Raw genomic sequence first — 25,932 nt, 5'->3', positions numbered from 1 at the left:
TTTCACACAGTGTGTATAATGGTGACATATATATGATTATCCTGTGCTTATGCTATAGTTTGCTTTTGCTATTTATATCTTATCAATACATACAGGGCTACCTCGTGCTTTTTTTTTTAAATAGTATTCCATAGTATTAAAGTACCGTAGTCTACTTAACCAGTCCTTTAAGAATGGCCCTTTAGTATATTTTTCTTTTTTTTTTCCACATTAAAAATAATGCTTAATGTACCTCTTCCTGTGCACAAAGGAGGGACCATGCTTATGTCTCTAATACAGTTACCCAGAAGTGGAATTGCTGGGTTGCAAATTTCAGTTTGATAATACTGTTCATTTGCCTTCCAGAAAAATTTGATAGATTTTCACTTCTCCATCAGTCTATGATAATAAACATATCCCTATGCTCTTGTTAGCCCTGGATTTTATTAATATTTAAAATCTTTTTCCAATTGTTGTGATAGACAACCAGACAGAAAATTAATAAGGAAATAGAGAACTTGAACACCACCATAAACCAATTGGACCTAACAGACAAATACAGAACATCTTCCCTCAAAACAGCGGAATATATATTTTTCTCAGGTGCACATAGAGCATTCTCCAGGATAGACCATATTTTAGGCCACAAAACAAGTCTTAATAAATTTGAAAAGATAGAAATTATACAAAGTACTATTCCAATCACAGTGGAATGAAACTAGAAATCAGTAACAGAAGGAAAACTGGGAAAATCAAAAGTAAGTAAAAATTAAACAACATACTAGTAAACAGCTGATGGGTCAGAGATGAAATCACAAGGGAAATTAGAAAAGACCTTGAGACAAATGAAAATGAAAGCAAAATATACCAAAACTAATGGGATGTAGCAAAAGCAGTGCTAAGAGAGAAATATATAGCTATGAATGCTCACATTAAAAAAAAAGAAAGATCTCAAATCAACAACCTAACCTCACACTTAAAGAACCAGAAAAAAACAAACAAGCTAAACTCAAAGCTAGCAGAAGGAAGGAAATAATAAAGATTAGAGTAGACTTAAATAAAATAGGGAATAGAACAGTCGAGAGAAATTGAGAAAAATCGAAACTAAAATGTGTTTCTTTAAAAAGATCAGAATTGACAAACCTTTAGGTAAATTGACTAAGGAAAAAAAAGAAGACTCAAATTACTAAAATCTAGAAATGAAAGTGGAGCTATTACTACCAATTTACAGGACTAAAAAGGATTACAAGAGTACTGTGAACAATTGTACACTAATAGAATGGATAACCTAGATGAAGTGGACAAATTTCTAGAAACACACAACCTACCAACCTACCTAATCTAAAGATTAATATTTAATTCAGCATTGTGAAATTTTCTTGTTTTTTAGTTTATTTTCATCCTTTTATTCTCTGGTCTCTGCTTCTAAAACTCCTATTCAGAAGATTTTTGAATATCTGGAACATCTTGAATTACTTTATATGTTTATTACTCTCTTTTATTCTTCCATTTTTTCTTTTCTTTTTTTTAATTCTTCTATCTCTTAGTCTTTTGTGCTATTTTCTGGGAGAATTCCTTAATTTGCTAATTTCTCATTAGTGTCTGTTCTGCTATTTAGCCTAACTATTGACATTTTTATTTTGACAATTTCTTTTTAATTTCCACAATCTCTAGTTCTTTGTTTTGTTTTCTCATAATAGTCTTTTTTTAATTAATATATTTTCTCTATTAGTTTTCTGGGGATATTAATTATATTTCTTTTAACATCTTCTATTTGCTCTACTAACTAATATAAAATAAGCCATAAATCAAATGAAATTATGCTACAGCCAGTGAAGCTTGTTTAGAAGTTATGAACTCTAACTTTTGGACTTACCAGTTGTGTGTTACTAGTTGTTTGACTATAACTTATATAGCCATTCTAAGCCTCTGTTATCTGTACTTAAAGATAAAATTTTAGTCTCAAACTTGATTCGTAGCTCTTCTCCACTCCCCAGCATATTCGGTCTTCATTCATTCATTCACTCATTCATTTCTATCAATATATTTTGGAGCTCCTACTATGTGCCAGACACAGAGAGCAAAACAGTCTTTGCCCTCATGAAGCTTACATCCTACTGGGGGCATAGATTATAGCTGTCTGTGACTCTAGAAATTTGTGGGGGAGACATGTATTCTACTGTTTGAATACCTCTCCTCACCTCCTTAAGACCCAGTCCCCTCCAGGATGTTAGGCAGGGAGAAAGGACTGGAAATAAGATAGTCTCTTTACCTTACTGGATGAGATTACAATCCCTTTCATTGCTGACTGTAACTTCTGTTCTATATTTCCCTCTGTGGGATCAATGAGAATGAGTGATGGCTAATGAGGAATCCATTCTGTGAAACTCCCCTAGGTATTGGTAGTCTCTTGCAAGATTTAGCCACATCTTTTTGATGACCTTAGCAAGCAGCATACCAACAGCCCTTCCAGTGCATGCTACCATCCCAGGGTAGCGTCTGCCTACCCTGTTGCAACCATGCCAGTAAGACCATCTCCCCAGTCTCTTCTCTGTTCCTCATACTGGTAGAACCAGAAACTCATGTGGAGTCAGTGCCATATTGGCCCTCTCTGCTCTTGAGAGTCCCTAAAGGAAGGAGGGCTTGAGGAGAAGAGAGAATAATCTCTTTCCATGAAAAGTGCAGGCCCCCAAAGACCAACAAACAGCTTTACTTCTCAGGCCTTTTCTTATGTTGCTGGGATAGTCCCAGGGAGAGACCTGCTGATATGCACGAGATAAATCATCCTGTTTACCTAGTGCCTCCAGGATGCTAGCACCTTTATACTCTTGATAAGCACTAACATGAGACAGGGATTCTCCCACTTTGTGCACACTCCAAAGGTCCAGCTGCATGCCTCTTCTCCAAAATATTTTGTCTCAATCTTTCTGATTTTGCTCCTTCCAAGTCCCTGACCAATCAGCCAGACCATTCACCACTTCTCAGGGGCCTGTATGGATCAGTACTTCATGCCCTTTCTCCCTCTGTATAAAGTGAACAGCCACGTGTGCTGCTTACAGCTCTACCCACTGGAGGTATTTCCCTTTACCATGCCCCTTCAGGACTATCCCTAAATGGGTCCGTAATGGTGCTCAAAACAACAGATGAAGCTAATCCACCTGTGAACTAGGGCCAAGTTTTTCTCCTCTGTTAGTTGATTATTGAGAACCCCACCCCACCCCCACCAACAGATGAGGAGTTGAAGGGGAAATTTCAGTGTAATGTACCGGGTAACATGGCAATCTGTTCAGTAATTTACTTATGCCCTTTGGACTGGCTCAGGCCTGATTCCAAATAGACCATTTCCATGGTACCTGGCCAGTCCTGTGACTCGGTTGGTATACTTGGCCCTGTTCACTTGGGGCAGCTCTAATTGCATTAGTCACATGATGTAACATGGGCAGGTCCTCCGTCTTTACTAAGGCTGCTAGCGCACCAGGAGCTGCTGTTCAAACAGCAAGTGGTTTCCTGCCATGGAAAGCATACCTAGCTTCAGAACCCTAGGAATCTGCGTTGAATTTCTCTTCCTGGCCTTGCCAAAGACGTCACACAGCATCTTCGTCTACCATAGACATCTCAAGCTTGATCAGATACACTGGCTCACATGGCCTGCAGGGCACCTGACACCCAGCCTGGACCTGCTACAGTGGCCTCTCTTGCTCTGGATCCTACTCAAAACTGTGAGCGTTTCAGATTACCTCACTAATGGGTCAGAGCAGAATTTCCAAGTGCAGTATCTGCTCTCTCCAACCTAGTGCCGTGCCTCTTTCTCAGTGCTGGGATGCAAGGTGCAACAATTTGACCTTTACCTAGGAGGGGAGATCCCAGAAAGCCTCAGGCCATTGGACCTATTAAATTTTTTCTAATATGGCAGCCCTTGAATTTTCTTGGCATGCATTTGACTTCCTAGACTGTCCAGAATACTTGCCATTTCCCATTCACCACATCCTGTTAGTATGATGTCATCAATATTCTAGACTAACATGATGCTCTATGGGATGTCAAGGTCCTTGTGGACTCTGTGACAGAGAACAAAAATGTTAACAGCCTCAGGACATGAAATGTAGAGTGCTGTCTTTACCACGTAAAAGATAACTACTTTTGCTCCTTACTAATGGTTATTGAAAAGAACACACAGGCTAGATTAATAGCTGTATACCAAATACTAGAGATGTGTTGATCTGTCCCAGTAAAGGTTCTACATCTTGCACAACAGCTGAGATTAAAGCTACCACTTAAGTTTTCAGTGGTCCACTGTTAGCCATCACAGTCCATTTCGCTGTAGGAGGCACACAGATCAACTGAATGGAGATACAGTAGAGACTACCACTCCTACCTGCTGTAATTCTGATGGCCATCTCTGCGTTTTCTCTCGGTGTGCTCTATTGCTTCGGTTTATTACCTTGGCCCAGGTGTAGGGGGTGAAATTTCGGAGGCTCCCACTTGGCCTTTCCCTCTGTAATGACTCTGAGAACTTGAAGGTTACCACCTGCTTTTTCAGACTTTTAAAGCAATTAACAAAAGCCAGCCAATTCTGCAATCCTTAAAATTACTGTTGCCCCCATGTTGTTCATTTGTCACCACTGCTACATATGTCATTGCTTCACTGCTCCATCCGTACCCAATTCATATCTTGGTCCTTATCACCATTTTATCAATGAGTGACCAGCTCCAGAATCCCATCCGGTGTGTCTAATCTCTAGGGCCAGTTTCAGTGTCAGTGTCTTAGCCGGTGTTCCCTCCAGAAATCAGAGCCTGAGACGCGAGATAATTGACAGGTAGTCTGTTTTCAGGTGTGGTGCCAGGGAACAAGGGGGCAACTCATGGAAGTGTCTAATTATGGGACCTTCTAAAGAGCCGTGTAAAATACACCACACAATTGTCTTCTCAAGGGTCTGAAGAGGGGCTTTTATCCACTAGCTCCTGTGCTCCATTAGTTAATGGCTGTCCCATGGGGTGTTAATTCCTCACACTTCCAGGCTACACGTGTAAATGCCACACTCGGCTTACGAGAATCCCAGGGTGGAAAGCAAGAGGGGCGCAGCTGAGGCCAGGAGCTGTTGGAGGTGGAGCTGGTTGCTGCAGCAACAACTGGAGTAAGAAATGGGCTGAGAAAACTGGAGGCCGGGGGCGAGACAGTGTTGTTGGTCTTCAGGCTTTGACCTTAGCTGAGTTTCAGGGAAAAAAGGCAGAAAATCCCACTCAACATTTTGTTACATAAGTGTAAGCCATCTTTACATGATACTGGAAGATCCCTGTGTACTTGAAATAAAAAGTCATCACTAACAGCACCAATCCCCAATTTCCTTTGCTGCTTGTATTATCATTGCAAAAAGAACCATGGTTTTGATAACACCAAGCTTCTTAGCCTGTCAGCTATTCTTTTTATAGTCTTTCTAATAGTATTAACTGATCTGAGTTGATCTTTTCCCAAAGTAAATTCTTAGTAAAGCTTGGACATACTCAAATTTTAATCCAAATGACTTTTAAGAACTCAAATCCACATATAACTTCATTACTAACTTCTTTCATACTCATCTCATCCAAATGTAACTGCCTGTTTTGGTGTTGTTTTTAAACTCATTACTAGATATTTTGGAACTCTCATTCCTCAGAAGTTCCATCTTGTTAATATTTCAATCAGTGTTTCCTTTTTTAGTAAGATTTGAAATTCTATTTTTAACTAACCTATTTTTAGTGAGATACATAGTAGTCATTTGTAATCTTGAACTCTAGAGTTTTAAAGTGGAACATCGTTTTTTTATATTTAGAAAAAGTCCTTAAAATATTTCTTGTGAACTGTGGAATCTTTTTATACACTTGTACGATTTTAAAATATATGTTTAATTTAAATATATATGTTTAATTAAAAATATGTTTAATTTAAATTTAAATTAAATTTAATATAAAACATGAGAGCTACACAAGGCTAAAGATAAAAATTTTACTGTCAATATAAGGTCCTTACAAACATAAAGTGGAAAAAAGTAGGTTGGCAATTGCACTTCACAATATCCCTTGTAGAGGGCAGCAGAGAGCTTAGATTTTTGTTTTTTCTTTACCCATAATAAGGCTTTCCTAGCCTAAGTTCCAATTGCTTGTTATTGTTCCAGACAAAAGTAAATAAAAACAAATATCTATACCAAAAAAGTAATGATTATTCTTCAGCTTTAATTTATTTATAAATTCTAGAATTCTAATTTCACATTAAAAGGAGAAAAAAGGTAAGTAGGGTAATAGTCCTTTTTCTGTAGAGAATGGAAACATCTTTCTCTTTACCTTATTCAAATTTTAGGAAAGGAAGCATTGAAGGCTCCATACAAACAGAAGAACAGAGGCTATAACTAAACCTGGTTTTTGGAGAACAGTAATTTTATCAAAAACTTGATTTCTTAAACAAAGCTGCATTATTATTTTTAGATAACACAGTTATGTTTTTAAGTTGATAAACTCTAGATTTTCTACACAAAGACACTCAGCCAATCTGTGTTTCAATTGTAGAAAGTCATATAAATAATTGCTATTAATAACGTAATCAGTAAAGTAAACCATTGATTGAAATAGGATCTCTTCTAAAACTTAAGCAGCTGGAACTATTTTGTTACTATCATTTTATTTACCTGCCTGTAATACAAGTAATCTCTCTACTGTGGTTTTATGCTTTCCTTCTCTATAAGCGGTTGGCAGTTATTTAGCAAAACTAGCCTGGGACTAGGAGATTGGGTTTTAAACCCAGCCCTGCTCCTAACTCATAGAATGACAACTAGCAGTGCCTGAGCACTGAGCTGTACAGACTGGTGCTGAAGGTGGTACACGGATTGTCTCACGGGGAAAAGACGTTGCAGCCACAGTTGAGCAGACCAGATTCAAACCTGTCCAGCCACTGATGACCCATGCAACTTGGGACAAGTTTCTTAAACTTTCTGAGTTTCCTCCATCTGTAAAATGAAGGTAATAATACATACTTCATAAAGTTGGTTGAATAAGATAATATGCATAAAGCTCCTGGCACAGAGTAAGGACTCACATTTCCTTTTTCTTTTTCCTCACTGTCCAGTTTCCTCCTAAGAAAACTGAGGAGGATGAATTAATGATCACAAAGGACCTTTTCAGCCCTCGTATTTTATAGAGCATTGTTAGAGTCAAGATTCTCTCAGGCTCATGGCTCAGAGTGCTAACTGAACATCCCTTGTCCATTGTTGCTTTTATAGATGCTGTCTACAGTTGTCTAAATTATATTTAGACCACAAACCTGAACATCCAAAATGAAACTAAGATTTTAGGTTTGGTGAGCTGGGATTTTTCTACTGGGACTATCACTATTAGACCCTACTTGGCTTTTGCAGGCTATTTCTGCATTTAAGACTTCTACCTTTACCCTTCGGATCCTTACTGAAGGAGAGAAATGAGAGATATCCTTTCCCCTGGTTACCTTGGCCTTACCTCTATCAGAACTAAATAGAAAAACATAGTTTGGAGAAAGACATCAGGTAAGAGACCATGAGAATGCCCTAGCAACTTCTTTCCTCACTCCCACTCTGCATAAGTCCTTTATTCCCTTATGAAAGCGAGTAGCCATAAAGTATTGGCCTTACTTGCAACCATTTTTTAACTGATGAAACTAACTGAACCAGACTACTGGGTTCTTATTAGCTCTGAGGGCTTAAGCAGATCAGTGTTCTTACCTGTAAAATTACGGAACTGGATTCCGTGATCTCTAACGTTCTTCCACTTTAATGCTGTATAGCACAGAACTACCTACCACAAACAGCCTCTTAAGGCCAACTGCATCACACATGTTGCCCAGGTGTGACCTGGTAATAAAGAATAGTTGATGAAATATAACCAATCACCATTACTTTTTTCAAAAGTCTAAAAGCAGAAAGACAAATTAAGAACATCATCCCAAATGCAAAACACATTGGTGTTTATGTAAGGGCAGCGTTCTTCCTTCCTGCAAGAAGTAACACTGTCCTGCGAACCTTAGTAAATTGTTTTTTATAGATTGTCATTATAGTCTATGCCCACTGTTACTCTGCTCTATTCACTCTTCAAACCTCTGTGGCTTCTCTTTTGTCTTTATTCTGCTGAACTAGCACACTTGAGGTCTTCATTAAACTTGTAATCACTAAATCCATGAATCTTTTCTTACCCATCTTAATCTTTTTGCTGTAACTAACACCTTCCCTTGGCATCTCTCCAAAGTTAGATCCTTGGGCCTCTTTTCTTTTTGTCCAGATTTTCTCCCCCAGGCATCTCATTCACTTCCAAAGCTTCACCTCTGATCCCTGTGTCTCTGACTCCCCAGTCTAAATCCACCCTCTGACCTCTTTAAGTCCTTGTCCAACATTTCCAGGTTCTAGCTCAGTGGCTTTATTTGCATGTTATTCCACCACCGAAGACTCAGTAGTATATCAAAATGAAACCCAGAATTTTCTTTCAAAGCTTATTCCTCTGTATTTCTTTATTTGCATTAACAGTTACCCTTCCTAAGTTTACAGTCGTTGGCATCTTTGACTTCTTGCATATGTTGTCTCTTGTATATATCCTTTTCCTTTCCCGCTGGCCCTACCTTAGGCAAAGTTCTTGATCCCTGACTGTGATTTTTGCATTATGGTTCCAGCCATCTTTTAAGCCATCTTAAACACCACCTTACAACATACCTCTCATTATCTCTCTCATGTGCTCAGTAAAACCCTCTGCTCGTCTGTCTTTATCCACAGCCTGTGACCTCAGGCTGTGAGTTCGCTTTTCGTGCCCCTTTGGGAAAGCCTTGCACTTTTCCCTTGCTCAGACCTTTGAAAAACATAACATGGCCTTCAAGGCACTGAAACAACATGTTACAGCCTCTTCCCTAGTGTCTTTGCCACCCTCATCTCATCTCCCAGAAGTGGTTTCTTCTCCTGAACTCCTTGCTAGCTGTACAGCTTATTTTGGACTTGTCAAAAGCTGTCTTGCATTACTTATCTCTTCGTGTGGCCTAGCTTTACACAATGGTCTGTTAGCACTTTAGGAGTGTATATGAAACCTATTTTTTTCTATCACCCATAGCATCTAGAATAGTGCCTTCTACATAGATTTCTCAGGTTTCTCTGACCCTAATAAATCCTAAGAATAGAAATGTTTTTGCAATTATCAGCATCATATCATTCATAGTAGCATATGGTTAAGAGGAAATCCTACTTTTTGAAATAGAATACAGTACTTACTGTTAAAGAAGAAAATCTGCTTTGTTGCAGGCCTACCAAACCAACAGAAGTAGGGTTGCTTCATAGAGGCAAGGCTTTAGACTAGAAATTGCACTTACATAATATAAAAGCAAGGCCCCTGGATAATTAGGCTTTCCTTTAGTATATACATTATTTAACTCTGAATTACAATTTTCTTAAAGTTGTCGAGTTGTCCATTCTAAATTATTTTCTAGGAAATAGGGTTTTACAGAAAAAGTATCCCTGTGTGCAGCTAAGTACTAAGAAAGGTAACCTAGATATGCAATTCATTTGTCTTTGGGAATGCTTTTTAAATCAGGAAAAGCCTTACAGTAACCCGGTTTCCTTTTCCCCTCTGGTCTCACTATAGAAATTCCAAACCTCTTGATAAAGAGCTTTCTCTGGCAGAGAAAGCGGAGAGGCCTAGGTGTGCCCCGCTGTCAGTTAAGGGCGGTCACGTGCCCCTCGGGTGCCCGCCCACTAGACCCGGCCCAGCCGGCCCTGCCCACAGAGCCTGGAGTGCTGCTGGCGTTTCGAGCGCCCGCAGAAGCCGACGCTACGCCGGAGACTGGGTGATGGCTGCGCGGGGCAGCTGAGCGCCCAGCCGAGCCGAACCGGGCCGAGCCGGGAACTTCCCTGCAGGCGGCCGACTCCGGGAGGACTCAGGCTGGGGGCGTGAGGGTACTCGGAAAGCATGGTGGCACACGATGAGGTCGGAGGTCTCCTACCTATTAAAAGGACTATACGAGTCCTCGATGTGAACAACCAGTCCTTCAGAGAGCAGGAGGTGAGACTTGAAAAGCCAAAGGAAGGTTTCTAACTCCACGGAACTTTTTAACAGTTTATTAACAGTATATTGTTAAACTTAACTTTTGATCTCACTGAGTATTAAAATGTATGACTTTGATTTACATGCAGGTTTGAAATGTGTTTAGGAACTATTTATGCCTAGCGTAGCTTGAGTGTACACAAACTTTTATACAAAAGAAAAACATTTTAAATGTATATGCTGTTCAGTTTGGTTAAATTGGTCACATTTCTGATGCTTAATACAGTTTTTTGTTTGGTTGGGATTTTTTGGTTTTGGAGGGGTTTTGACCTGCATTTATTTATATTACCTAGTAAGTCTTAAGAACTGCTTTGTGGAGTAAGAGGAAAATAAGAATCCCTTCCTTGCAAGTTAGTGCTAGTGAACAAAATGCCATCTGACCTAGTGTTCATTTTTCTTTCCACGTCTAATAAGTTCATTATGTGTGACTTTTGTTCTTAAGAAAGCAAAATGTGTTAAAGTATTTAAGCCAACGAACCATTATTTAGGTGCTTCTGCCCTCCTTGCTTTAATTACCTAAGTCGTTGTATTTTTTTAAAGTCTTTATGAACATTTATCAAAATAAGTGATTTTTATGCCATTTTATTTAATTTTGATAGTTGACTTAATACTGTGTGGGCATTCTATTTATATAGCACACCACAATATATATACACTCCATGGTTATACTATATTATTATACTTCTTATCTTCACTGGGGTGATGGCTTTGTGGCTGTATACATATATCAAAATTATCTAATTATACATTTTAAATATGTGCAATGTATTGTATGTCTCAGTATAGCTGTGTATCATACATACACACACCTTTTGGTAGTTAGAATAGCTGCCGTCTTTCAAAGGTTTGCTTTTATTTGGTGTGATTTGGCTTTGTTTTTGTTTTTCTATTTGTTTGGTTTGGGCTTTTGTTTATATGTTTCTGTTTTCTCAAAAGTGGTCATCAGTGTAAATACTAAAACTGAACTAGTCTTTTGAACTTGTCTTTTTGTTTGGTATCAGACACCGGCCATGTTCTGGCATACCTTTATTCCAAAGATTAAAAACACCAGGAATGTGGTCAGGTTTTTAGCAACACAGCCTTAAATAAATAACTAAATTTGACTATTTCTATTACTAAGAGGAAAGGGAAGACATCCTGTGAGATAACTCATCTTTATCTTTTTATAAATAACTTTTTCTTTTCATTCTTAAAGTTCTCGCCAGGTAGAGGAGAAAATTATTTATCTAGTAACCCAAATGAGTAAACCCAGACACATGTTTTTTTGTGTGTCTTGATTTGGTTGACTCTAGAAGAGACCCTCCTGGAATATATTCTCTTATGTGACATCATTAGGAGAAAAAAACGGTTTTACAAAAAAACTGCGTTCACAACAGAATTTTTCCATGTTGTTGTTTTTATGTGCAAGGTACATTCCAGTAAAAGACTTGAAATTGATATTAACAATTTTCTGTTTATAGATATCCAGAAAATATTTTAAGGCATAAAATCTGACTACAACTGGATTAGTAAAATAAATAGATTGATTAAAAACTCGTCTCAAGTCAGATTCCCTATAACAATGCATGTGATTGCCTGGCTAAACTAGATAGTGTGGTTAAAAGGTAACCTAAGTAAACAACATAAATGAATATTACAGTTCGTAAAGTGAACTCTAGCCCTGGTGAAAGGTTGCCTACAGTAGAAAGTTCCTTGAGCATGTAAAACTTCTTGGTGTTCTTTATCTATTCCCGGAGGTTTTCAGATTGTCTTTTGAGGAGGGTGTGTAGTTTCAGTATCTGTACTCGTTCTTTAAGCTTCTTGTATTTACCATAATGCTGTTAACAATGCTCCAAAACAAAAATAAACAACCACAGCAGCAAAACCATTATGAAAGCCCTATTCTGGGTGATGGTAAGATAGGTAGAGTCCTACTCCTCTCTTCCTTCTTTACCTCCAAACCCTGTACCTGCATTGTGTCTGCAAAGGGGCAGAGATGGGCAGAATCCCAGCTCTCAAAACACGAAACCAAGATAAAGTGGCTCATCTAGACCTCTAAAGAAAAACTGCTTTTGGTTGTAGCTCACATGGACCAAATTCTAACCTATAAAGAGACAATTTTTTGTCCCTACCCTATAGGTGACCTATGAATGCGTAGTTCATAACACTTTTCCACAAAAGTTGTCTGTATGATTTTTTTCAAATAATGTATTTATCCTGAAATTCGTGAGCCATATTCAGTATTATGCCTTTACATTTCAGTCATACTTTTTGAGTTATTTTATTCATTAAAATTCTTCATACTTTTGAAATAAATATATATGCTAAAAGTTTGTGTTGCGTCTGCCAAACATTCATCACATATGAACTTTTAGTAAGGCAGGAAAGTTACTCTTGGATCTTAAAAGCCTGTGTGAAAAGTACAAGGTGTCCTCCCACCCCACCCCCTCCCCCATGTACTTCCTGATTCAGCACTACTTTGGTACAGAGAGATTTAAGAGTATCATGCTGTACTGACTGAGCTAGCCAGGCGCTCTTACCAGACGTTTTAGATTAGATACAGTCCTGAGACTAACATCTCCTTTGTGAAGAAGTGAGATTATAGGTGGGTTTCTAAAGGACTGTGGAACATATTTAATAACAAAATACTGCTTAGCATTATATCCTGCCACCCCAGAGAGACAGAATCCACATTTCGGAGTTTTAGTTTCAGAAAGATGCTTTAGATATATTTACATTTAATTATCTAAATCTAAATTCTGTAGTTTTAATTTTAAATATCACAGTTTTAAGTTACCAGGAAATTAATAGTTGTACTGATCCAAAGATAAGAATTTTTTGATTTTATGTATTAAATTAGATATCAAAATTTCTTTTCCTTCCAGCTAAACTAACGTTTCCTTTCAAATTCACTGGGAAGAGCACCTTTCCAAAGACTTTTAAATTGAAATTAAATATTTTATGATTTACTAGGAAGTCAAATTGGTTACGCTCTAAACAAGGAAGAGGAATTAACCTCTTTCCAAACTATGGAACAGAACTTTCTGACAACTGCTTTGTTTCTAGTTGGCGTTGGCATATCTTACTTTGTGAGGTAATTATATCCCCATTCAAACAGAAGCGTCTTTGTCCTGTCTTTACTCAAGAGAAAGGAATGCCTTCTGCCGCCTTCTGCCCATGCATGTGTCGCTTCAGTCTCGCACAGATGGGTCTGGTAAAGGCATCCACACATGGCCTTGGCCACACAGTGTGTCATTTTACTACATATCCCGGAGGCTTCTTTTTCGGTTCATTTAACATTGGCACATTAGTGGCTTTATAGTCACAGTTTTACTTTGGAGTTAATTATTTTGGCAGGGGAGGGTTGGTCTACAGCACCACCTCTTAAGGACTCAGGGGCCTGAACTCTGTTGGTTGTCCACAAAGTCTCCTTACCTTAGTGGGTCACATTCCCTCCTCATATGTGTATATACCTTTAGGAGCTTTAATAAGTCCAACTGCTTCTTCGAATATTCAAATCATTTAAGTTTCTTTCCAGAGGATTTTAACCCTTTCTGCCACTTTACTTTTAAATTATTCTTAGGGAATTATTTTTACTCACTTTCCTCGTCTCTTTTTTATGACCAATCAATTCTTTGATTGGTCATATCAAAGAATTCTTAGGAGAAAAAATTTTTTATCTGTTATTTTTAAGTGGTAATTTTTATATTTTTTTATCGTATATCCTTCTGAAGTCTCATTAAAATTATTTTGTCAAGTATGCCACAATTGTCAAAGGCACCAAATACAAACAAATAATTATGCTCCATAGACATCATAAAGGATAGGCCTGTTTTATGATCTGGCCTTCTTTATCTCAATAGCTGTGTGAGTCACCTAATGGTATGCCTCCATTTTCCTAGCAGTAAAATTAGAGTAATGCAATTTGTAAAATTTTTAGATCTTTGAATGATAAATGATGTTTGCTATATTATTATTTTAAAAACAATACATGTAAAATAATATGTCTTCTGAATTTTTATATTTTTTTCCTTGAAGTTAATTAAATGTATGAAAGAAGATCTAATTATTTATAAATACCAACGTTTACATAGTAAGTGGAAATATTCCTAAGAAAGTATGTTAGTAATAGCTAAAACTTAGTATGCTCCAAGAACTGTTCTGAGCCCTTTAAACATACGTTAATCTTCATAACACCTTTATAAGAGAAATTCTAATATTAACCCCATTTTACAGATGAGAAAACTGGGACCCAGGATGTTTCCTATCAAGTGTCCAAACCAGGATTTGGGCCCAGTCAGTGATTCCAGAGGCTGAGTGTCTTCTTAACCACTGTCCTAACGGTGCTAGAATACCTCCACAACAGGGACCTACCTCACTGCCTTTAGAGATGACCCATTCCAATGTCAGATGCATTCATTTAAAAGCTATTCTCTAACTGAAGTATTCAGGAGTAAAATGATAGAATGTCTGGCATTTGCTTTAAAATATTTCAGTAGAGGCAGAGATGAAACAAATTGTTATACTAAAAACCGTTGAAGCTGAGTGATAAGTACATGAGGTCCATTATGCTATGCTCCCCTTTTGTGTATGTTTGAAATTTTTCTAAATAAGGAAGTGTTTTTTAAAAGTTACTCTCTATATTAAGCTAAAAGGTTCTAAAGGATTTTAGAATCTAATTGTTTGTTTTAATTTTGGTTTTTTTTCTGTTTAATGATAGTATGTTATGTTCTCAGAGTGATGTTCAGATATTTGACTGGCCTTTCTTATACCATTTATTATTTAATAAATTACTGTTATTCATTAGTGTTCTTTGTATTTCAACAATGAAAAACAACATTCATTTTCAGAGTTCCATGTTTCTGCATTTTATACTGTACAAATATCTGGTTTTTGAGAGGGCTTAACTTTGTCCAAACTTGTTTGAAATCATTACACCTAAACACACATTTAGTATAACTTGTTTTTGTTTTCACAGGAGCCAAGCAATAAAAGAGTTCGACCTCTAGCTCGGGTCACATCCTTGGCAAATTTAATCTCTCCTGTAAGAAATGGAGCCGTCAGACGATTTGGTCAAACCATACAGGTAGGGACAAGTAATGTAGTGAGGGGACTTTTTATAGAAGCCTAAAATTTGCATTTTCTTTGAGTCATACAAACAGGTTTGTACTATTATACTTAAACATAACTTTCCTTTTTTGGAATATGCTGGTAAGGCATATTGTTGCCGGAACAATATTTATATAACCTCATTATATTAGTTTGTATCTTATATCAAAGCAAGATCTTGGATAATTTTTATTCCCAGAGAGAATTTTGACTGATAAATATTTTAGAATACTGCTGGATAGAAGCTTGGATAAATGATTGTTTTATGCATAGAGAAATTCTCAGAACCTTGCTTTTAATTTGTCTTTTTTTTTTTTTAAAGAAAAAAAATAATAATTCCTGTATCCTCCAAACCTTCTTCTCGTTCACCTCTTTCTTTTCTTTTCAGTCATTTACCCTTCGTGGTGACAACAGATCCCCCGCTTCTGCCCAGAAGTTATCCAGCAGATCGACAGTCCCGGCGCCCACCAAAAGGAGAAGCAGTGCCCTGTGGTCGGAGATGTTAGACATCAGCATGAAGCAGTCTTTAACCTCCAGAGAGATCAAACGTCAGGAGGTGTGCCATGCTCAGTAGCAAGACCATGTGTACTGGCTTAAACTAAAAAAAAATAGACCCTGATTCTTAAACATATGTTTTGCCAGAGGAGTAGCAAACTAATGCCTATGGCAAGATAAACTTGCATTTTTGTACTTGAATGCCGTTCATAACACATGCTGAGCGGCACCTGTGATGGGGGGTGGTCAGTTTAACATCCAGTTTAACAACTCGGATGGGGTAGAATTATGAAACCTACTGCATCCTCTAATTTGAGATTCCATTCTGAATTACAGTTTTTAGACTGAGTCACTTTAAAAAGTGCCGTTCAAAACATCAGTTAAATGGTAAATATCAGTTGTGTATAATTTTTGTTTCTCAAAGGGAGGAGTGATCTGTGATGTTTGCTGGATTTTTTTTTAGGCAATATATGAAATGTCCCGAGGTGAACAGGATTTAATTGAGGATCTCAAGCTTGCAAGAAAGGTCAGTAAATAACTTTCTATCATGCGCCATAGTTTTTAAAAATTACATTTCACAAATTCTAAAGGATGATTTTCTTACCTTTAGAAGTTGAAAAGTAGAGAATATCTACTGGTGAATACTTCTTTTAGATGAGGTTTATTAGATGCATCTCTTCAAATATGAATATCAGTAAGTCTATTTTGGGCTTAACATATACTTTAATTTCTTTTATGTATAAAATAGAATCCACACTAGTTTTACATAGTTAGTCATGCTTGCATTCAAGTACAGATCTCTCATCATGTTTTATTTGCTTGATCTCTTTGTGTGACACATTTCTCCCCTCTGACAGGCCTACCATGACCCCATGTTAAAGTTGTCTATTATGTCAGAAGAGGAACTCACACAGATATTTGGTGATTTGGACGCTTATATACCCCTGCATGAAGGTAAGATATGCTACCTAATTTTCGTAGGATTCTGAACAGCAGTAACAAGTAATTTTAAATCTAAACTTCTAACTTAGTGCTGAATATTTTTAAAACTTTTATTGAAGTATAGTTGATTTACAATATTATATTAGTTTCAGGTGTACAGCATAGTGATTAAGATTTTTTATAGATTATACTCCATTTAAAGTTACTATAAAATATTGACTATATTCCCTGTGCTGTACAATATATCCTTGTAGCTTATTTATATTATACACAGTAGTTTGTACCTCTTAATCCCCTGCCCCTATCTTGCTCCTCCCCGAATTATTTTTTAAATAAACCTATTATTGGCATTTCTGCTTCTTTACACTTCAGATTTGTTGGCAAGAATAGGAGAAGCAACCAAGCCTGGTGGAACAGTAGAGCAGATTGGTCACATTCTTGTGAACTGGGTATGTAGCAAGTTGTTGCCTTCAGATAGGTTTATACAGATGTGCCAGACTTGTCATTTGTGATCAATATCACATTGATTTGATCCAGTTACTAGATTCTAAAATCAGATAAATAAGGCATTAAAACTGAACAAATTTACATAGCTGTGGAAGTTACAGTCTCTGTTTAAAAAATATTTCATGAATGATGCAGTTTCATTTGTTTTAAGAATATGTTCCTCCTTAGACAGAATTCCCATATTATATACCATCAATTATCTGTTTTATTCTCTCAGTTAACATTTGAGTGCCTTCCAGATGCCAGCCACTGTTCTAGGAGGGGTGACTAGAGATTCAGTGATAAAAGATGGTCTCTACATTTATAGTCAAGTGAGAGAACAGTCAGTAAATAACCAGTCTCAAGGCTGGTGAAGAATGTGAGAGAGGAGGACTGAGGTGTCCTGGGAATACAGGAGACCGGCATGTAACTGAGGCTGGGGGAAGTAGGAGGCAGGAGTCTTTGTTTGGATTTAGCCATATTAGGGAAGTTGAAAAGGGCATTCTCAGATTGGCCCGAAATACTATCCAACCCCCATTATCACCTGCAGGAGAATTTTTACAGCTTGTTAAAACTTTCAAGAATAGCTATAAGTATTCTTTGGTAAATTATGTTGGTTTTTCAAATGTTAAACTGATTCTGAACTACTGTGATAAACCTCAAAGGATCATATAATAAGCTTTTGATTAAAACAAAAAAAAAGAATAGCTATAAGTTTTGTGTTTTGTATGCACAGTCTTACTAATGGACTAAATTGTAACAGGAACTCATTATACTTTGTTTTCTCTTATTACTCTTCAGTTGCCAGGCTTGAATGCCTACAAAGGCTACTGCAGTAACCAGCTGGCAGCCAAAGCTCTTCTTGATCAAAAGAAACAGGATCCAAGAGTCCAAGACTTCCTCCAGCGATGTCTTGAGTCTCCCTTCAGTCGAAAACTAGATCTTTGGAGCTTCCTAGATATTCCTCGAAGCCGCCTCGTTAAATACCCTTTACTGTTGAAAGAAATTCTTAGACACACTCCAAAAGACCACTCTGATGTTCAGCTTCTGGAGGAAGCTGTAAGTAGTCCAATAAATGATTCTTATGTTTTTCAAGTTTACATGTTAGCTTGCCTGAGAAAGATATACAGTGATACTCTCACACTGTCTGCATGTTGAATCAGCACAGTGAAGTTTTCTGTAGTCATTTTAAGTTCTCGTATGTTACTGCACTGTGCACTAATAAAGAGATGTGTAACACATAACACATTTTATATTTATATTTTAGTTAGAAGACTGGATTCTAATCTGACCTCTTCCATCAGCTAGCTATGTGACTTTGGGCAAATCACCCATTTGGCTGAGGCTGTAAAATGAAGGGACGGCTGAATTACCCGATTTCTAGAGTCCCTTCAAGCTTTAACATTTTATCATTTTAATGTGACATTTTAGTCCTGTAGGGAAACAGGATAAACTAATATGCTGAAAATGCTACATTGAATTTTTTTGATTATTTTTAGATATTGATAATACAAGGAGTTCTCTCTGATATCAACTTGAAGAAAGGTGAATCGGAATGCCAGTATTACATTGACAAGCTGGAGTATCTGGATGAAAAGCAGAAGGACCCTAGAATTGAAGCAAGCAAAGTATTGCTTTGCCATGGGGAACTGAAAAATAAAAATGGACATGTAAGTGCATTTGGACACTAACATGAAGTGAGCAGTTACTGCCCTTTTCCCACTGTTTAATTTTTTTCCACATTGATTATGAAGCAGGTTTGTAAAATAAACTCATCACATACTGAAAGAAGGTAAGTGGATTTTATGTTATCAGCTTTGGTAAAGGAAACATTTGGTTTCTGTCATTACCGAATAAGTTAAATGTCTTGGTGGAGAATCAGTAATCATTTATTTTTTAGTTTTGAAGCATAAATCAACTTGTTTGGCTAGGGGTTCCTTTCTAAATTATTAGTTTTATGATGTTTAATAAAAAAGCGTATCCTTCAAAAAAAATTTTGAAGAGTTTATAGTAATAGAAGTAGTTTTTAGCACTACTAAACAAATTTTTGCAGCAGATTGAATGAGAGCAAACTTGTTTTTTAAATCTTAATTACAAAGGTACCTGCTAGAACTAAGTATAAGCATGGGATGGCATTTTTATTTCATTATGTGCTTTTCAGAAGCCCAATTTGTAAGCTGAGGTTCTTTTTTGGAAAAGAGTTAATCTTTCATCTCTGATTTCTATCATGAGGCCTCATTGTTCTATAAAAGCTTAAATTTATGTGGGACAAAACAGAACAATTAACATTTTTACCAGCTTACATTTTTAAATTCTCACCCTGTTAGAAGACTGTGGTGTATAGTGCTGGTGTTTCCAGTCACGTTACCACCGACAGTCAGGTCTTTGTGGTGCATAGCGTTTGCTCAGCTGCTGCTGAATCTAATGTTACACATGGATAAAAAAGTTGCATATAGTCTGTGATGACAAAAGCTCTCCAAGGAGAACATGCATAGCTTTAAATCACCATCGTTATGAAGTCATTTGTAAGGGGGATCTTAGTAAATCAATTTGATGAAATTAGTAAGATCAAATCAAGTTGTTTTTACAGTGGATTTCAGTCACTTAAAGTCACAAAGTTCCATATTTAGGAAGCATTTTTTTTTTCTCATTTCTCCAGAAACTCTACATTTTCCTGTTTCAAGACATCTTGGTTTTGACTCGGCCTGTTACACGAAACGAGCGTCACTCTTACCAGGTTTACCGGCAGCCAATCCCAATCCAGGAGCTGGTCTTGGAAGACCTGCAGGATGGAGATGTGAGGATGGGAGGGTCCTTTCGAGGGGCTTTCAGCAATTCAGATAAAGGTAAAAATACACGCTTTAAAATAGTTTCAATAATCATAAACTCAGTTTTAATCTTTAAGAATTCTGTCCCCACACAAAAAACTAAAAATGAAATGGGTTCCATCATCCTATACCTATTAACACTCCTTCAGTTGGCAGGTGCTGTGCTGCTCTGACACCAGCACATGTACCTAATAAGTAACATCTAGGCACTATGTAATGTATCTAACAGATGTGCATGCTGTATAAATACCAGCACCCATATTCACTTTATCTAGAATAAACTTTTTAAGTCTGATTTCCATTTTTTAATTTTTCTTTATCTAGCTAAAAATATCTTTCGAGTTCGCTTCCAAGATCCCTCTCCAGGCCAGTCCCATACTCTACAAGCTAATGATGTGTTCCACAAGCAGCAGTGGTTCAATTGTATCCGAGCTGCCATGGCCCCTTCCCGGCAGGCCACCAGCCCCTCCGAGCTGCAGGGCTTGCCGGAGCCCCACGAGGAGTACGGAGAGAACTGCCCCCCTGCCAGCAATGCCAGGGCCCAGAGACGGGCGTCCACAGCATCCAGCGTGACTCAGGTGGAAGTTGATGGAGACACTTCCGAAAGTGGCACCCCGGTGCACACAGCAGACGATGCTAAGGGCGCGAAAGCGCCCCGAGCCCAGGCTGGCCTCCGAAAAGCCAGGGACAAAGCCCAGGTCGGTGGCAAGCGGAAAGAGACACTGGTGTAAAGGAATCTCTGTGGTAACCAGGGGAGAGACTTTATAACTGTGTACAGTTGTTCTTTCTTGTAATGTGAGTATGGGAGCGTTGCAGGGTTACTTAATACCAGTCTTCACATTTTCTGTGTTTTTGGTTGGGTTTTGGTGGTTGTTTTTTATTTTTTTAATTTTTTTTAATGGCAGCTAAAGATATATATACAGATTACTGTTAAACTGCAGTCTTTTTTGTTCCTCAGATCATCTAGAACATGTAAGTCTGGTATTTTTAATCAAATGAAATACTTATGAAATGGGTTTTCTCTTCATTCTGCATTCATCATGACTTTTTAATACCAATTGTGATATTTATACTATTGGCCAAAGCTTAAAATTTTGCAAATACCAGGATTTTACCAGTGTTTATTTGATAAACTTTGCATGCAGAATTTGAAATTTTAACATCGGCATCTAAGATCTACTTGGAATATATGTTTGTAATATTTCAGAATTTATGTTGAAACATAAGTTCCTTGGAAAAACAAAACTTAATAGGTTTTCCATTTTACCAACTGGAATGCTTTTTATTAGTTTGTTTTTCACTGCACATTCCTCATTTTTCATTGATTTAACCTGCCAATTATTTAATTTTTTCATTGTAAAGTAGTTTTTAGTATTTGCTTTTATTTTTTTACTTTGATGCCTTTTCAAATTGGCATGTCTTTAAAGTGTTTTTCTTCCTTGATTAAAAATGTGTGTGTGTGTGTGTGTTCCTTGATTAAAAATGTGTGTGTGTGTGTGTGTGTGTGTGTGTGTATTTTTAAATCATATTAACTTTACCAAGTGAAATCAAGCCATACTGTTTTTGAGCCAGTTAAAAAAATTGCAGTTTTTAAAGTGTAGTATTTCAGGGTTAGAACATACATGAAATGACTCAGTATATTCTGGACTACTGAAAGAAAACCACCTTAAGGATTTCATGGAAAGTTAATATTGTCTGAAAAGCAAGAGGGAAGGAAGCTGGTAATAAGTATTAAAAAAAAAAGGGAAAAAGAGTGTAGTTTTGTCTTAAAGTAAAAAATGTCTGGTTGTGTCAGACATTTATGAAAGATAGTAAAAGCTAAACTTGAGAGTGTGTAGTAAGTTGTAGAAGGCTTGAGGGAAGTGAACTGTATTTGCCTTGGTTTACAATACTTGCAAATAATGGGTTTGAAAAGAAAATGTGTTGAAAATTTGACCATATGAGATCAGTTTTGGCAGATGTATTCATAAGAGACTGGTGAATCTTTTACTATGAAATGTTTCTGTTCAAATGAGATCGTAGTCTTTAAGGCGGGGATGCTAAAAGCCCTGTGTCATGGCAGATTTGTAATGGTGATCAGCTCAAGTAAATGTTGACTATTATGTGAACTATATTTGGCCAGTGGAAATGAAAATTGAAAAAGACTGTAAATAGTTACATCCAAATGATTTCTCTGTATAAATGAATTATACAATTAAAAAATGAAAGTCACACACATAATCACCCTTAAAGGTTTCTTGGCTGGTGGATGTTTGGGGGACGTTTGCCAGAATGCGTTGGTATAGCAAAGGAGGTGATGGCAAGCCTCACAAAGTTCTTTTAAAAGTCATAAATACTTACACCTTTGAAATTCATTGGAAAGTAAGAGAAAGATTCAATTAGGTCAAGTTTTTTGAATCTTATTAAACCATTTAGAACACATTATAATCAGAAATAGCAGTTAAATTGAAGACAGCTGAACATCTGGCCACTTTCTGGATACAATAGTAAAGCTATTAGCAAAGCATCCTCATTAATTTGATTAATTTCAGACTTTAACTTAGGTATCTCAGGTTTCTAACTCTGGAAATTCAAAGTCAGTAGTGTAGATTATACCAGTGGTTGTGATCTGAAAAATCAGCAAGATTTCTAATCATTTCTAGAGATGCTATAAGATACAGTCTCTTCCAGAATTACCTTGATCAGCCTCAAGTTGTAGAAACAATAGTAGTTCTAATATTGTTAATGAAATGATGTTTTACTGAAAACTCTAGCTTCCTTGGGTTCACTCAAGGGAAAAAATAAGACCCAGAAACTGAATAATTGTGTAGAATGAACACTCTTCATAAATTGCATCTATATTTGAGAACATCTGATGATTTAGCCTAGTAGTTCTCAAGCCTGTTTGGGCATCAGAGTCACAAGGGGTACTTTGAAAAAAATAAGGGTAACTGGGCCTCACCCCCTAGCTCCCCTCCCCCAGTTCCCACACCTGTTTCACTGAGTCAGTATCTGGGGGGGTGGGAGTAGAGGGCTGATAATTTATATTTGTAAACACTCCCCCTAGTGATTCTGATACAGTGAATTCCTTGGGTCAGCACTTAGTAATCACTGGTCTAGCCAGTAGCCATTATGTAAATGCTATATAATAAGTACTGACATATGTCTATTAGCTTCTCAGTTTGCCTTTAAACTCTTCAGAGTCTGAGTTGAAGTAAGTACAGTTTTTCTTTTAACTTCTTTCCATGAGTGTGTTTGTATATTTTGAGCAAAGGGTAGTCTCTCTAAACTGAGGGCTCAACCTAGGATGTGTGCACACAGGTGGGAAGGGAAGCTCGGGTATCTGGATTAACTGTCAGCCAGTGGGACACCAGTGTCACTAAATCACCCTTGAATCTATTAAGACTGGCATTTCCTCAGCTGATCCAGGAGGCGACTGGCCACTCTTGTGCTGGCTTAGCTCTACTTTATGTTTAGTGCTTGAGTAAACGTGCAGACCCAGCACAGTACTTGGTTTTCTACAGTATATGTATGGCTAACGCTAATGTTACTGAATTCATTTTACAGCCATCTGCAAATGCCTGGCTAAGGCTACCATCTGTCAGTCTTGATGACTGAGATACAGACCAAAGTGGGCATCTCTCCAGTTCTCTTCCTTATTAGAACTCCTGCCTGTCCCTAAAGGGGAAACTGGTGGGTAGTATTGTCTGTTAGGGTTAGAAATCCTGGAATTCAAAGTAGGTGATACCTCAGCCTGCAAACTTGGGCTTTTCTTAATCAGCATTAGCGAACACCCTTGAAAGAATCGCATTCCTTTGTCCATTGAAGCTAATACCCGTGAGAGGAATATCCTAGCAAAGAAAATCTCCCTCAGTCCTAGAGTCTAGAACTTCCTAGATCAGAGGAGTTTGGGGTTTTGCTTGCATATCTGAGCAACTCCAGAACCAACTGCAAGTCTGAGGAACTTACCAGATATGGTGGTTTCCTCAGGTCTGGTGGTACGTAATCTTATTTAGCATGCGCGCTTTGAGACAATGGGAGCATCCACTAGGGTAACAAATAAATGTTTAAATTCATAGCTTCAAAATGATTCTGTAAGAAAAAGCACAACCTTTTAAATCGCCTTTGGAATATCTCATGAAACCAACTTACTCTGTTGAGAACTGATAAAAAAAAAAAAAATCAAGCATTTATTCTGCCCTTTCCTCTACAAACCGTATCTCAGGGTAACTGAACAGCTGAGGAAGAGAAGATTTTCTTTATAGCAGTAGCCCAGCTAATCAGTGAAGAAGGCATGATAGAATATCACCATTTTGTAAGCCCTGGTGGATTGATGGATCTAGATTTCAGCCATTAATAAAGACCACCAGACACGGCGTACCTCCTGACAGTGGTGTCCCCCAGCACCTAAGTAGTCTTGCCAAGAAAATCAGCCTGAGTTGCATCTGCAGGAAATTAAGACAAATGACAGTTTCTTCAACAAAATAAAACTGAAAGAGAAAGATGGAGGTATCTATGACTTAAGAGACATGTCAAACCATTGCAATGTATGGACTTACTTGGATCCTAAATCAAATTGTTTTTAAATGAGACAATCCGAAATATCCAGGATATACTGGATATTTAAAGTCCCCTAGATATGGGAGGGGGTTTATATAAATTTATTTATATTTGGCTGTGTTGGGTCTTCATTGCTGCACGCGGGCTTTCTCTAGTTGCGGCAAGCGGGGGCTTCTCTTATTGCGGAGCACAGGCTCTAGGTGCGTGGGCTCAGTAGTTGTGGCTCGTGGGCTCTAGAACGCAGGCTCAGTAGTTGTGGCACACAGCCTTAGTTGCTCCGCGGCCCGTGGGATCTTCCCGGACGAGGGCTCGAACCCATGTCTCCTGCGTGGGCACTGCGCCGATAAAATTGTATGAGGTCTGAGATTTCCTTCAAAATTACAGGGCAGGAGCATGGTTAGGGATAAAAATGAAACCAGATTGGCCAGCAGTTGAGAATTGCTTAAACAGGATGAGAGATCATGAGAATTCATTATATTCTTTGCGTATGTTTTTGAAGATAAGTGAAATTTTTCACTACAAAAGCATAAGTTAAAAAGAAAAACAACTTAATGAAATTCCAGGATCCTAATGTTTCCAACTTCTCAATCTCTTAACCCACTCTGAACCCCCAGTCTTCACTTTTCAAAGTAAAGGCAGAACGTTTATCAAATGTAGATGATTTGCTCTCTACCCTCTCACAGATACACAAACCTTTTGCCTAAATTCAACATATGTGTCCTCTGTTACAGTTTGGCAACAGGATCGGACTAATCTGGATTCTGGTTTAATCCACACAGCCTTTTCCTCCCTCTGCCATCATCTGCTTCCTTCACCTGCCCTCTTTCCCAGGCACACGAACGTGTTTTCCACCCTGAGCTGAGGCAGTGAGAAAGATGTTCCCAGGTCCCCAGTGAAGCCACTCCATGCGGCCTGACCCTGAGAACTTCTAGCAAGGGCCAGCTGGTTAACTACATCCCTGACCCTTAGGAGACAGCATGACAGTCTCTGGTAACGTTTGTGCTGCTGCGTAGCCCAGAAGGTGAGACAAAATCAGCTACCTTTGAAGAATTCAGCTCACCTTCCACGGAATTCAGATTTCTCTGTAGTTGCTGCTGGGGGCAGGGGTGGAGGTCTTGTTTCCCTCCTTCTCTGGGCAGGGCCAGGAGAGACAAATCAATAAAGTTAGGCCTGGAACCTCACAGAGTTTAGTCTGATCCCCTCTTCACCGGCTGAGGCATCTGAGATCTGGAAACATCACATGACTCTCCCAGGATCACCCGGCGGGTGTGCGGCAGAGCTGAGGTTAAAGGCCTGTGCCGGCCTGTGTGTGTTCCCTGAAGATGCCGCCTCTGCTGCCAGCCCACGGAGGCTCAGAGGACCCGCCTTGGAGGACTTCTGCAGACCTTGGAAACGAGTGTGTCATGAGTAGTGACCACAGCAGAGGTTCGTGTCTGGTTCGAATAGGCAGCAGGTACGACCCTGGTCAGTTCACCTCTTCACACAGCTCTGCAGAAAC

The 25,932-nt window shown here is 38.1% G+C and overlaps 1 protein-coding gene across 2 annotated transcripts in view; it reads left to right on the top strand.

Moving 5' to 3' along the window:
* The window catches only part of NET1 (neuroepithelial cell transforming 1), a 54,354-nt gene extending 32,166 nt beyond the window's left edge, over window positions 1-22,188 (top strand). The window contains exons 1-10 of one of the 2 annotated variants that reach the window (XM_081229229.1): window positions 9,762-10,014; window positions 15,014-15,121; window positions 15,533-15,700; window positions 16,103-16,165; window positions 16,497-16,593; window positions 16,954-17,030; window positions 17,869-18,126; window positions 18,567-18,737; window positions 19,727-19,913; window positions 20,220-22,187. In XM_081229229.1, the coding sequence (XP_081085355.1) occupies window positions 9,922-10,014; window positions 15,014-15,121; window positions 15,533-15,700; window positions 16,103-16,165; window positions 16,497-16,593; window positions 16,954-17,030; window positions 17,869-18,126; window positions 18,567-18,737; window positions 19,727-19,913; window positions 20,220-20,626 (1,629 nt within the window). In that variant the 5' untranslated portion in view covers window positions 9,762-9,921 and the 3' untranslated portion in view covers window positions 20,627-22,187. Of the gene's footprint in view, window positions 1-9,761; window positions 10,015-15,013; window positions 15,122-15,532; window positions 15,701-16,102; window positions 16,166-16,496; window positions 16,594-16,953; window positions 17,031-17,868; window positions 18,127-18,566; window positions 18,738-19,726; window positions 19,914-20,219 lie in introns of those variants that run through there. The other variant, XM_081229228.1, reaches the window with a different exon arrangement.
* Window positions 22,189-25,932: the final 3,744 nt, after the last annotated feature.

Source organism: Mesoplodon bidens (assembly GCF_964165515.1).
Source record: "Mesoplodon bidens genome assembly, chromosome: 3".
Classification (NCBI taxonomy): domain Eukaryota; kingdom Metazoa; phylum Chordata; class Mammalia; order Artiodactyla; family Ziphiidae; genus Mesoplodon; species Mesoplodon bidens.
The sequence above is the reverse complement of the archived record's forward strand: the minus strand, read 5'-3'. Positions and strand labels throughout refer to the sequence as shown.